The sequence below is a fragment of the Nothobranchius furzeri genome, chromosome 8 (assembly GCF_043380555.1).
Source record: "Nothobranchius furzeri strain GRZ-AD chromosome 8, NfurGRZ-RIMD1, whole genome shotgun sequence".
NCBI lineage: Eukaryota > Metazoa > Chordata > Actinopteri > Cyprinodontiformes > Nothobranchiidae > Nothobranchius > Nothobranchius furzeri.
In genome coordinates, this window is record NC_091748.1 from 41,631,707 (window position 1) to 41,646,706 (window position 15,000).

Here is a 15,000-nt window from a genome sequence, read left to right on the forward strand (position 1 = left end):
CAAAAATACATTTTTATTGTTAAAATGCATTATTTCAGATCTTAAATACACCAATTTAGCAATCTACTTGATGATTTAATAATAATAATTTTATTATCAGTCATGTCCCATATCATTTCAATATATTAACAAATGATTGTTATATCATATTTACTTCACATGATAAGTGAAATATTCCTTTAAAGAGGTTTCTTGGAAAAAGATGTGACGTCTGAGGACTTTCTTAATGCCTCCTACAGTTTCTGGCTTTTGATTGGTCCAAACACGAGCTTCTAAAAGAGAAGATGCTTGGCTTATCGTCACACCCAGCCTAAATGCTAAATTAACCTCTCTTGGGAGATCAAACCAGGGCCCTCATTTATCGACTCTACTGACCAACAGATCCGTGCGTGGGAACAAATCTACACATTGTGTGGAATTTACCAATTTGCACTTCCATCCATCCATCCATCCATCCATCCATCCATCCATCCATCCATCCATCGTCTGAACCCACTTGTTCATGTAGGGTTGCGGGGGGGACTGGATCTCCAGCAGTCAATGGGCAATCGGGCGGGGTACACCCAGGGCAACACAGAGATACACAGGACAAACAATCATGCACACACACACACACACACACACACACACACACACACACACACACACACACACACACACACACACACACACACACACACACACACACACCTAAGGGCAATTTAGACAGACCAATCAACCCAACAGTCATGTTTTTGGACTGTGGGAGGAAGCCGGAGAACTCGGAGAGAACCCACGCATGCTCAGGGAGAACATGCCAACTCCATGCAGAAAGATCCCAGGCCGGGAATCGAACCCAGGACCTTCTTGCTGTTGGATGGTTTATTATTAATTTAATAACTAATTAAACATCACTAAATTCAGCCAGATTATTTTTATAATCCCAGATATCACATCCCTTTCTGAGACTCTTAATAAGATCTTAGATCATATTTCTTCAGAGCTTGGTAACTGTTTTAGTGATATTACCTTGAATAATCATTTATCCACAGTTACCCTGTATGATCATTAGTAGTAGAAATATAGTAATAAAATATTTTCATAAACCGTGTTTTTGCTTTGTGTCAAATTATTTGTAAGTGTTGGTTCTCTGGCATACCCACATGACCTATTTACAGTGTCAAATGGATATTAAAGGCTCAATAATATTAATGATCCATATATTTATGGAGCATTCAGTCTTGTTGAATACCTTTCATATTAGACAGTTTATGAATATAAAACATTCCAACTGCTTGTATTGCATCAGCTATAAATTGATACTGCTGACGTTTATTTTACCTACGGATACCGGAGTGCAGCAAATGAAGGCAGCCTGAACAGAACCCAGCAGACTTTTAGCCAGCTCGTTGGTAAGCCCGGCTCTGAACCCTGTTTTGACAATAACTCCTCAGGAAGGGGGAGAGAAATCTGGTTGCAGGTTCATGGACTGCTTTGAACCACCTCAGGAGTAATCTGTAATTACAGTAACTAAACTACTTTTTACACAGTGCAGAACTGAACAGTGCTGCTGACGGTAATGTCAGAATAATTTCCCGCATGGTGACAGTAGGGAGCACGATTCAAAGAAACGGCAGGAAAAAGGCATCCACGGCTCGCCGTACTTCATTAACAAGGTGGGCGCTGAGACGTAAAAGTTGTTAGCATAGACAAAACTGTCTGCAGCTGCTGGGCTTTTCATAAATGTCAAACTCACTTCATGTTCTGATCTGACATTCACAGTAAAGTGTTCATATTGTCAGACGTCAACTCTGTGTTTTATTAATGCTGAGCAGCACACAGAAAAGTGAGCTTCGTTCTAAAAAGCTAACACGATAACTCATTGCTAACATCTGAAGGCGTCATGCAGACACTGACTCGCCTGTTTAATCTTGAGGTCAAATCAACGAAGAAGGAAATGAACAGCCACTGGTAACATGGAGAAAACCAAAACTAAAGCAGCTTCTACCTACTTTCATTCATCCAACATGGTTTTGGTTTAGACCAACACAGGATCTCTACAGGTGTAGAAAAGGTGTACCAAGGCTGAGTAGATGGCACTATTTTTACTTCACTTTGTTAATTCTGTCTAGGTCGCCCAGGGCGGTGTACTGAGTCCCCGTCTGGTGAGTGTGTGTATTAATGATGTAACTTCTGGATGTGGACATGTCCCTGCTGTTTCTGTGGTTGTCCTCTCTGGTCAGCTCAGGCAGAAGGCCGTCCGATCTGAGCCTGGTTCTGCTGAAGGTCACCCTTGTGCTGCTGAAGTGACGCTTCAATCATAATCTCCTGGTTCCTTTTTTACTGGGAAACTTTGACTAAATGTAACAAATATAATATTATAACAATTGGCCTGCACAAATAAATGAACCTGATGTGGATTGGACTTGTTGCTTTCAACAGCACTTAAAGATGACCTGTGTTATGACTGATGCTCTGATGAAACCATCTTCAGATGATTGTTTTACAGATTTATAAAAGAAAAATGTAGACTTTCTTCAGCAACACTCCATTGCCAAGGAACAATAAAGAATCTTTATCCTACTCGTCTGAATTCCACATCTTCACACTAACAATACATCTTTGTTTTGGTAAATTCATAATTAATTCATGCTACTCAAATATATAAAAACAGTTTTGGTTTATTCTAGTTCTTTGCGATGAATAAGTATTGGAATGTGTACAAGCAACATCAACTCTTAAAAGCAGACTGGAAGCATTTTTAACAAAATAAAAAACTTAGTTTTCATCTTTATAGGAAAAAAAATCCTCAGTTGGTAAAACTTCATTTCTTCTTCTTTAAATATTCTGGTAACTTTATTTATTGATGCTGTTTTTGAACTGTGGAGACTTCTCAGCCTTGGACTAATTCTGGTGAATTTATATTTCAATTTTTTAAATTTTGATGTACACCGTCCCTTTAGAAAGGAGGTTAAACTGTGTAACCCACTGGGCTTTGTCAAGAATTAATTAGGATCCCATCGGATCAGCGAGACGGACTGCAGACCTCATTGTGATCAAAAGCAGCAGTTATTCAGGTCATGTAAATGCTAAAGTTCAAAGGTTATCTCAACCTTTTCAGTGACTGGATTTGTCTTGAAAAAAGGGGTTATGGAGATCACAAATGAAATATAATTGAGAGAAAAAAAGATCACACAAGCACACAGAAGTGGTGAACATATAGCGGGTGACCTTAGTGATTAATGCGTGACACATCGCAGTCGTACAGATTTCTTCATCCAAGGGACTGTGAAACAAAAGGCTGAGATTAAAACGCTCCTATCCGGACTGTCTCATCAGTCGTTTCTCCATGATCCTTCACTGCTCCTGTTCTCACTTATCCAGGACAAGGTCATGGAAGAGTCTGATGCGTGGGAGGAGTGGGATATCTGAAGAGGGAGTGGGCTACCCTGCACAACAGTAAAGCAACCATTTATATCCTAATGACAATCAACGATTCAGAAGGTCTATTTTCATTTAAATTCAGCTACTCCAGTGAGACAGCTGGCTAGGAATGAGTGTGTGTGTGTGTGTGTGTGTGTGTGTGTGTGTGTGTGTGTGTGTGTGTGTAAAACAAAAAAAAAACCCAGGATGGGTACTGAATTTGGTACTTTTTAAGGTACCGACCGAATTCCACAGTACCATCCGAGCACCGATTCACGTCATTTGAAACGGTGCCTCGTTTCGGTACCCGTCATTCACAACGAGAACTTGCCAAGACAGCTGCGCATGCGCAAGAGCGTTATGTCATCGGTCGCTGCGAGCCAGTTGTAACCAGAGCAGCACGGTAGAAAGAACGCACGCTAAAGCTTGGGTCCACTTCACTAAATGTGATGGGTAACTGGGTGATGATGAAACCAGCTACAACGATCTAAGTGAGACATCCTCATCTTAATCTGCTCCGGCAGCTAAATAAAATGTTTAAGATAACGTTAGCTTGATATGTTAGCTTCAGGTTAGCTTCCATTCCGCTAATGGTGCGTTCGCTTTCTCCTCGGAACTCCGAATTCCCGACTAGAAGAACATGAACGCGCTCTAAAGTTTGGCTTCACTTTACTAAACGCGACAGGTGATTGGGTGAAGATGAAACCAGTGACAACGATCTAAGTGTGAGGCATCATCGTTTTAATCTGCTCCAGCAGCTAAATAAACTGTTTAAGATAACGTTAGCTTGATATGTTAGCTTCCATTGCCACCATTGTTATCAGCTAATGGTGCGTTCGCTTTCTCCTCGGAAATTCTAACTTCCCAGTAGGAAAAATCAAAAGAAAAAAGGACGGTAAAAGGAATGAAGATACACAGTAAATTTAGTTCACAGTAAAGATGTTTGATTCAGTTTAATTATCAGCTTATAAAACTACAAGGGCGATGTTAAAATACAAACAGTTGTATGTTATTTATCGTGATATTTATTATTTTAGTGTTATATATTGAGAAAAGTATATATTTAATTATAAAAGAGAATTAAAATAATAAACACTCAAAAGTATCGAAAACTGGTACCGTTAAGTACCGGTATCGATTCCTAGGTACCGGGAATTAGTACCGAATCGATTCACATGTCAAAGGTACACATCCCTATCCCACACGCAAAAGATCCAACAAAGTTTCATATTCCCACACAAGAGCACGTTCGATGCTTGTGTGTGGTACATGATTGCGTTTGACTTTCATCACCCAACTCCAAGTGATTGCGTGTAAGTGAGTGCGTCTTCTGGGAAGACTGACCCAGATCAGAGGAAAGATGAATACATCATGTGTGAACGAAGCTCCATGGCTTTGTAGCTGAGCAAATTCTACCTTCAGTTTGTACAAACCCCTCCCCCGACCAAAGCACACCTGATACAAGTAAAGACAAGTGAAAAGGTGAAGTGTGTGTGTGTGTGTGTGTAGATGTGTGTGCATGCCTGTGTGTGCGCGTGCAAGGGAAACAGAAAGACAGAAAGAATAAAACCCCCAAGTCTCAAAGCTGAGAGCAAACCATTCATCTTCTCTCTCATATGCTCTTCTCGGCTTCAATCCCAGTACCAGTGTGTGTGTGTGTGTGTGTGTGTGTGTGTGTGTGTGTGTGTGTGTGTGTGTGTGTGTGTGTGTGTGTGTGTGTGTCTTCCAAATATGGAGAGCAGACTGAATGATGAACATGATCTTCATTGCAGTAGAACAATACTTGTTCTAAATACGACATGAGTGGTACCGAGTGTTCCCTCACACACACACCATGTAGAGGAGGACCTGTGCTTGTCTGCAGGGACGCACGCATCATGTGCAATGAGGCATCTGCTGCAGGTGATAGTGAGCGTGTGGGTTTCCATGCGGCTGCGCGCATCTAATAAGTGTCAACACCGACAGCGTCCGCATCTTTCCTGACATCAATCAGGTGCTTACTCAGAGGATGTTTGGCGTCAGTTTCACAGACGGGCAGGTGGCTCCATGCAGCAGGGAGGCTTCACCTCCGAACTGACACCAACCAGACTGGCTCCTTTACACCTGCTGGCTACCTGCATCTGGAGGTTTTCACAACTGGTTTTCACTGAGCACAGCATTCCTGCACCAGTCTGGTCGGTACCATGGTACCATGGCACCCCTACATCTGTTGGGTTTCTGTGAACACAAGAAGGCTGGCATCCAACCCGGTTACACAAACCTGCACCTACTCATTATCGAGATACAAAACAGAAAACTAGAATGGTGAAAGTAATCAAATTTGGTCCTGGCTATCACAAAACAACATAATTGACAGAAATATTTTGTAACATGCTGCATTGCAATCATGCTTTTATATGATCGTGCCTTATGAATATGCACGTTCAGCCCTTGCAAAGTCTAAACTCCCATGCATTTTGTGACGGTGTTTAAAAAGTTAGAGAAGACACACCAGCTATGCATGGGACAAGTAAAAATAAAGTTGTTGGTACCCTTCAGTCAATGAATGAAAAACCCTCAACGGTCACAGAAATGACTTGAATCTGACAAAAGTAGTAAGAAATAAAAGTTCTATTAAATGTAACCAATAAAAGTCTGACATTGCTTTTTAACCGTTCAACAGAACTAGGGCTGCACGATTTTAGGAAAACCTGCCATATTTCATAACAGTGATTAATATTGCGATGACAATATTACTTGCGATAACTAAAAACTTAACTCAAGAACAAAAATAATCAAAAACAAAGAAATAAAAAAATGTCAAAAAAATCTTCAAAATGAGAAAAGCAAAAGATATGAGGAAAGGGAAAAAGAAAATGAACAGGAACAGGAATCAGTGGATCCTGGGAGCAGAACAAAGCTAACTCAGGTGTTTGCTAACCATCAAAATTAAGAGCCGCCCGCCCCGAGCATCTAACCTATGAGAACCCACCCGATTGGCCAAATGGGCGAAGAGTTCCATTTGATTTGTTAAAAAACATCATGCTTCCGTCTGATTGACCGAATGCATTATGTGTAGCAAACATTTGAGCTGACCATTCAGTGCGATATTTACCTGTTCTTTGCGATATGCATATTGCGCGCGCTGATATCGCGATAACGATTTATTTGCGATATATTGTGCAGCCCTAAACAGAATTATATGAAAAATAACCTCATGGAACAGGGACATAAACTCTCACTTTCTATAAGTCTAATTCTGAGTGGGATCACAGGGGGGGCCTGGCGTCTCCAGCAGAGGTGGGGGGCGCTCTGGACAGGTCAACTTTAACATCATCTCTCCAGACTGAAGCCATTCAGCAGGTAATGTGGGAATAGGCTTTTACACAGAAGCACACCTCAAAACGGAAATATCTCTTTAAAGAGCAAGTCACCCCTTACAAGAAGCGTACTCCACTCCCACTTCATGTTTGAAAAATGCAACAAATGCTGTTGCCTAGCAGACCGAGAGGGTGGCGCCGCTAACAAATACACACACTCACGACATTGTGACATCATAATGTACCAGTTTACATCATAGCATACCTCTTAGCCAATAGCGGTGGCAGATTTAAATTCAAATGCAGTGAAGAGTTTTTACCTGACAACGGCACAACACTGACAGTTTCAGGCAGAAAATTTAAATGATAACTAAAATGCACTAAAGTGAAAAACTATTGACGACACGTGTCTGCAGCACGATTAGACACGCATTTATATAGTTTATCAGAAGAAAATTGTTGATTTGGGGGTGACTTGCTCTTTAAATAACACCTTGCCTAATTGACTTTATAGAACTATTGCAAAGTCAGAGTACTGTGATGCACTGACTCATGATACCTCTGCTCTTCTCTTTTCCTAAAACCTGCTGCAATCACAGAATCTCTTGGGTCATGCAAGAGGTGAACAGAGGAGTTAAGATCTTTACTAAAACTCGGAGCAAACTAAAGTTCTCAGAGTAACTTTTCCACCACCGCCGCGCCTACCTTTCCTCTTGGAGTCCCGTCTCACGCTGCTGGGCCTGACCGCTGGCTGCAGTTCTGTCTCTGTTGACATCCTCAGGCTCCAAGTGGACTAGACTCGGCTCCTCTTGGCTCGGCTGGGATCCGCTGGGCTCCGAGGGTCCAGTTCACAGCGTCAGTGCCGGCTGTGTGTGCGTGGGCGCCGAGTGTGTGCGTCGAGGCGCCGTGTGTGTGCGTGGGCACACAGGCTCATGGGAGAGGGATGGGTTTCAGCCCTGACACAACATCCCACACACACCCAGAGAGATCTGGGGAAGAAGTTTGGGAAGAAAAAGAAATAGGTGGATTTAGTCAGGTTACGCTTGCTCTTTGCAGACAAGCGAGGGTTATCAGCAGGCACGAGAATGAGCTTGTTTCTGATCTGCCTTGAGTAGATGTTGCCCATGGTAACGGACTAGAGAGGCCTGCACCGCACTTTGTGCTTTCTGTCAATAATGTGGCTCAGGGAAGACGTTTGCTGAAGAACAGTCCTTCTCTCCAGTGTGCTTCTCTTGGTTTATGCAGCAAACATCTAATTGAGTAATGATTAACATTTACACCCAATGCCAAGTGAGCCTTGATGTTTTAAAAACAATAACACTGGTTTTACATTCAAATTTTTCAGATAAACAACCCAAATCCATCTAGAAGATCAAACAGGTTGAGAATGATCAACTAAACCTTTCATTTGCAGATGCAACAAAGACGAGCTGAAGTGAAAGCTGTGTGCTCACGAGGTCAGTCTTAATTAGTAGCTAATCATTTAAGCATTAGATAATCGTGAGTGTGATCATTATATTTATTATTCACCTGCATGATGATATCAGAGATAATCTAACAGAACTGTCACGTTCCCACGTAGGGGTGCATGATGTTAGATTAGATCAGGGGAAGGCAGTGCTGGTTCTGGAGTAGGTTTAGTTTTTTCCCTGTTCCAACACAGCTCATTTAGATCAGAAGGTAAGCTTCTGCAGAGCTTGATAACTTGGTGAACAGGTGAATCAACCAGGTGTGTTGGAGCTGAACCACTCCAGGACCAGGACTGCCTTTGACTGACTGTGACCCAATCCCATTACTCGCACTTCCACACCCATGCCCTCCAACTGTGCGATCCCGTTCAGGAGTGCGAGTGTGTAGGGTGTTGATCCGCCCTTCACCCCTTCACTGAAGTCCGCATCGACACGGATTTGGGTTAAGGGTATTACCCACTATGCACTGCTGTGGGAGAAAAGGCTCATGTGCCTTTTCTGAACATGTCTTTTTTAATGAAAGTAGTTTATTTGAGGACGACTAACTAATTCATTTTGTTCATTATACACAGAGTTAAAAGGGGTTGTTGTTACCTTTGCTGACATGTTTCAACGTTTCACTACCGCCTTCGTCAGAGCTACCGCCGGATGTTGATGGCATCACTTCCTTTTATCCGCAGGCAGCAGTGGACAATATCGCCCTCTGCTGCCTGCACCAGATCATAAACACAGATAAGATAGATTAGAGAAGTAATTGTGATAAGGAGACATGGACCTAGAACCATGAATGGGGACGAAGGAGTTTACACCCTGGACCACTCATGGGACACGGTGATCAGCGGAGAAGGCACAGGCAGCAGAGGGCGCTATCGTCCACCGCTGCCCGTGGAAAAAAGGAAGTGATGCCACCAGCATCCGGCGGTTGCTCTGACCACGGCGGCAGTGAAACATCAAAACATGTCAGCAAAGGTAACAACAAACCTTTTAACTCTATAATGAAGAACAAAAGAAAATTAAACTGATTAACTGATGTTATGAATGTTTCAGACAAAGATGTAACGTGGACAGCAATGAATGTGAATTTTGTCAAATAATTGTTTGGTTGTTTGTTTGAAAGTTGTTAATAAATACATATTTTAAAAGTATCACAGCAACCAGCATCCCAGCATGCTTTGCGGTCAATGACGCAATGCTCCTTGAGCCAACATGGCAAGTATTGGAACACGTGTGTACCACACACTCGAAGCCTTAATGCACACTCCAAGTGCACTTCACAGAAGACCACAGGGCACAGTGCGAGTATTGGGATTGGGCCTTCATGTCTGAACATTGCGAGCATTCATGAAAAATAAAATAAAGCAATTACAACTACAGACATTTTTACTTGACAGTTATCTCCAGTTTTTCTTCTGTAACCGTGACTTTACTGTGAGTTGGTGAATTACATCACATGTATGTTGGGAGCTGTGGTGATATGTTAGTGTTACTAGCAGCTGTTAGCACCTAAGGTAGTGTGCATCTGCCACTGCCTCCTGTTTAAATAAAACACACTGCATAATCTGCCGTCACTACGGATAACGCTGCATTTCTACACCTGATGTCACTGCAGTGCAAATGATGAACTCGTAGTTATTCCTGCTGAATAAATGCATGAGTGAATTAGTGCATTAGCATATCTCACATAATTTATTCAAAACACTTCACCAACCAGGCCAACCTCTGAGACGTTTTATGAAATATTAGGTGCGTGTCTAAATTTGCTACAAAAAGCTGTTATCCCATCAAGGTAACACATATTTTTGAAGATTTAGGATTTTAAATGTTCTTCAGGAATACAGTCAGTATTATAGAACTGAACATGATTCTGTGGCTGTTTTTTCAATAACAATAACAGAAAAATTACTACATAGGCATATTTAGAGAAATTAATCTTCAGCTCCCTCTATGGACCACCAGCTTTATTGCTACGTCCAAAGCTACTAAAATCCAGGTTTTAGTGTTACACTAACACCAGTTGCGCTGTGTGAGCCTCGCCGGTGCCTGAAGGGCCCCTCCAGCCTCTGGCGTTCTGTCCCTTTAAGCCCATCCGCTGACTACTAATCTGAAGTGTCGAAAGGCAGCGACTACATAACTTCACAGCCGAAAACACTCAAATTCACACTCAGTGCTATTGTGTGAATGCACACAGATGCGCACACTTACAAGCACACGCACTTGAAGAAAAGCTTCTTTCTTACTCTGAGATACTGAAGAACAAAGACAGGCGGCAGCGACAAGGTGACATGCTACATAATGAACCTGCCTGCACCCAGAGCTGCTCATCTCCAGTTTCCAGCCCAGACTTCTCTTCTTCCTTCTTTTTCCCCAACTAGCACCAGCTAAGTGTAGTCTTAAAAAACACCCAAAAACTGGTGTTTCTCAGGGAAGAGGGGAACTCTGTCTCATTCTCCTCTTCCTCCCCCTCTACACGGTGTTTCAGCGTGAATAGGAGGCCCCTGTAAGCCGCGGGCGAGAACAGATGAATTGAGAGGCTTTTAATTTGCTGCAGACAGAACAGAACAGAGTCCATTTAATTCTGCCAGCAGAGGCCATGTCGGCAAAATGCTGACAATATTCTTTATCTGGTCCAAACACACTGGAAAAGTGTGAGTCACTCCAATTACAGGCATTATCAGCAGCACTGTTCCACCAAATGGATGGAGAGAGAGAGGGAGGATGAAGAGAGAGGGGTTAGAGGGAAGAGAAATGAACAGAGTGGAAATAAAATGAGGAGTAAGAGAGCATGGAGTGAGTGAGAAAGATAATGAGCAAAGGGGGTAAAAGGGGGAGGGAAGAGGAAGTCAAATCAGAACAGCCAGGATGGAGTTGGAACAGCTTCAGCTCTAACCCTGAACAAGTCCCCATCTGCCCCTCCTTCTCCACTCGTCCACTGATGTTCTCTGCATGTCCTCCTTGCAGCTGTGAAGTCTGTCGGGCAGCATGTGGAGTTTAAGGAAACCAGTCTGGTAGCGCCTAAACAGCACCAGGAGACCCAAAGTCTGGGAATGGTCTCAGTTGGGTAACTCTGGGGGGGAAAATCTCAACCAAATTTATTCTTCAAATACAAAAAACACAACAAAAACATCTAAAACATGTTTCAGCACGAATAAAACACAGTTCAAACACTCGAGTAAAGGTTGAATATGGGAGCCGCGGCCACGTGATGCAAGTTTGTTCCATTTAACCGGTTTCTTTGACCAAGGATGGACAGCGTCCTCGTAAGCATGGCCTCGCAAGTGCGAGGCCAGGTGCCTCGACATCACCAGCCTCGTCTTGCCGAGCGGACTTTTTACCGCAATGGTGCCCTCTATTGGCTGGTAGATGTAAACATAAACCCAGTGTCGTGCCCGTCGAAATACGTACAGTTTAGATTTTCTTTTAAAAATATAGTTTTAAAGGGATATTTTGCAAGTTTTCCTTATTTTTAACTCACTTCCTTGAGCCAGAATGTGCTAAAATGACCCTTTATAGGGTTAATGAAAGGCCACCCAGCCCCATCGCTGCCTATGTTCAGAAAGATCCACTTGCACCTTCAGACTAAACCAAAGTTAATACATATGAGGTTTGTGTTTCAGATTGACAGTTAGGCAGATTATACTAAATTCAGTGCTTTAAGTGGGCAATGTTTAGTTTTCTGGACACATTTAGAGGAGGAGTCACCTTTACAGGAAGAAAATGCTCATTTCTTTCATTTTTAAGAAGAAGAGGAAGAAGAAAAGCCTCCATTAAGATGCAGCTTGGCAGTTTCTCTGTTTTTAAAGTAAACCGATAGAAAAATCCGCACCATCAGAAAGCGAAGCGTTGGTTTGACCCGGAATTGGCTGGTGGGCTAAATGTAGCAGCAGAGCAGCATGTGAACGCGGCTTAGTGGGTCTGGATTTAGACGGCAATCCGAAGCCACACCAGTGAGGCGCAGAGGGGAGGAGAGGAGGAGAGAGGAGTGAGCGATAAATTGGACGTCCGAAACTGGTGCGCTGCCAACAGGCAAGAGTGGGTGATGTGAAGATCCATGTGTGTGTGTGTATGCGTGTGCGTGCTGCTGCACACTTCTGTGTGTGTGTGTGTGTGTGACTCCATAAACAAGATGCTGCCAACAGGAGCTTAGTGCCCAGAAATCATCTGCAGCTATAGGAGTGCATGCCAGACGACTGGAGAAAGGAAAAAAGAAAGAGAAAGGAAAAGGGGCGCTGGCTCCTGCTCCTCTTCTTCCACCTTCTCCTCTCTTTGGGTAATTGCGTTCTGTCCATCAGGCTCAGAGTTAGATTAGTGGCTTCACTCGTTCAACTCTCCTGCCATCTCAATAATAAATAATCATAGAGACCACCTATAAATGTGCCATCATTCTCCCTCTAACACACTTCAGCTAGCGCCACCTTTGTATCCTGACACTGCCGCCTTGAGTCTTTATCACATTTCACCTCCGAGCTGTGCTTGTTGATGAATAACCACAACGAGTGATTTTAAAAGGTTAGCTCATGTCACAATCTGCTGAAGATTAGATGTTAAAATGAGAAAAAAACATTTTTACTTCAGCTTCAAAACACCGACTTAATCAAAATTCGTTTAAAAATCTGAAAAGCACTTTTAAATGTCAACAGACCAAGCACACAGGCAAGTCAGAGAGACGAATAAATGTCAATAAAGATCTATTTTACCCAGAAAGGGAGTAGAAACCGAGCACAAAAAACCTACCGGCTTGTGGGCTGCAGGAGATAAAATATGTGCCCACCTGAGTCCGACCAGCTCAGGAGAAGACAGAGCAGTGACGAATGAAACCAAGAGAACCAAGGAAGAGGCAAGAGATGAGCTAATGGGGGTTGAAGGACATGGCGTGAAGCAGATAGCCTCCTGTGTGTGAGTGTGTAAGAGAGACCAGGATTTACCTAACAGAGAAAAGACCAGGCAGCATGCGCTGTGGGCTGAAGGTCAGCTTCACACCCAGATGTCTGCTGCTTATCACTGAACTTTGTCCAACAGGGATATCTAACTGACCCAAATCACACATTTATTAGCAGATAAATGTTAATATTATAACTGATAATGCAAAACATTAGACATCTTCATGGTGACACGTTATGTTAGTAACAGATTAACAGATAAAGGGAAATTCAAACTTTCTATGCAAGTTTGGTGTTTTTCTTTGATGCAAAAAAATGTTTAGAACCCTTAAAAAGGCCAAATGATGTAATGTTTGATCTCTTTGTCAATTCTTTACACTCTCTGTCCTCCGATCAGCACGAAGAAAGGCTCCTTGAAAGGATTTACACTTATTTTTAAGTGTATTTTGAGTCAAAGCTGAAAACAAGCTTGTTGGTAGATCCCTCTATAGCCTCTTTTTGGAGTAACTGATTTTAGGATGAGCTAACAGGCAGGCCGAGTGAAGCCAGGACTGACAGATGTTTTCTAAAAACAGTACTTATTTAAAAGCCCTTCGCATCTTTGTAAAACTTGCATTATACTAAAACTTCAGCACAAACTGAAGGATTTCCTGTCAGGCTTAGACACTGGACGCCCCACAGAAATGCTACATTTTTGTAAAATTGCGCTGCTATGCAGAGTTCCCTGAAAACAGCCGCATAACGCAGACGCAAAAGTTTTCTATAGGACAGTTTGTTACCCTAAAGCAGTTTTCACATGGCTTCCCTAAAGAGGCATTGATTTGGAATGTTGTCAACTAAACGTCAGAACAGATTCATCAGATTTATGTCTGAGGTTAGAAAACTTGTGTTGCTGCAGTCCGCGTCACTGTGCACATGATCCCGGCCTTCCAGAAACTCACGCGGGTCAAATCGGACCGGCGCAGGATGTGATATATTTGATGCTGACCGGCCGCTCACCTGTCTTGGCCGATCGAGCTGAAACCCTGACGATTCTGGTCATGGGCTGAGCTACTGGTGCAGCTCTGGTTGGATTGTTAACGTTTGGCTGCCGAGCAAAGACACAGCATCACGGGTCAGCGCAGCCTCCACATGTTGAGAGGCAACTGTCGAGATGCGTACCATCACAGTTCAACGTACCACAGCCGCGCTGTAGCAGGATGATAGGCCAGCTCTGTGGTGAAAGGGGATTTTTGTGGCACTGATATAAATAGTCAGCCCACTCCTACACCACATTAACGGTGTTGAGTCTGAGACAGCGCATGTTGATGTAGGAGGCTGCAGCTATCCAACATACATCAGCTACACCTCACTCTCTCTCTCTCTAAGACACTTTAAATAACCAGCTCAATGGTCATTTATTTATCAGAAAACTTTTTCAGAATATTTGTCTTCATAAAAAAGCTAACAGTAGCACTGGCCTCACGTTCCTGTCCAAGGATCAGGTCTCAGCATTTTGCATGATCTGTGATTGCTGTATTGGTTTCAGGACTAGGGCCGATCAATTAATCGAATTTTAATCACGATTACGATCTGAGTTTTGAACGATTATAAAAACAAAACAAGCCGATTATTTGCTCCTCCCACTTGCGCTGCCCCGAGTAGCAAATGAAGCGCTCCTCCAACTTGGCGACTTTGACGCTATTTCTAGCAGCTTTTCAGACCCCCTTCTTGACTTTTTAAATCTTGAAAGTACCTAGCGAACACCTCAGAAACATCTCTGGTAACCCTTAGCTACTTTCTGGATAACTGTCATCGACATTTCCTGCAGGTTAGCTAAACACTCCGCCTGCGCTCCGGACCGTTCTTCAGGACATTAGGAAAGGGAATGATGAAGTGATGTGTCAGTCGCTAAAGAAACAGCTCGGCTCCCTGTTGGAGTAACCGGAGTGAGTGACACACACACCGCACCTG

The 15,000-nt window shown here is 43.0% G+C and overlaps 1 protein-coding gene across 9 annotated transcripts in view; it reads right to left on the minus strand.

The window, feature by feature from the left end:
* dab1a (DAB adaptor protein 1a) overlaps positions 1-15,000 on the minus strand; it is a 156,351-nt gene that overhangs the window by 91,081 nt on the left and 50,270 nt on the right. For 7 of the 9 annotated variants that reach the window (XM_054730060.2, XM_054730059.2, XM_054730058.2 and 4 more), the window contains exon 2: positions 7,407-7,690. In XM_054730060.2, the coding sequence (XP_054586035.1) occupies positions 7,407-7,476 (70 nt within the window). In that variant the 5' untranslated portion in view covers positions 7,477-7,690. Of the gene's footprint in view, positions 1-7,406; positions 7,691-12,901; positions 13,956-15,000 lie in introns of those variants that run through there. The other 2 variants (XM_070554055.1, XM_070554054.1) reach the window with 2 other exon arrangements.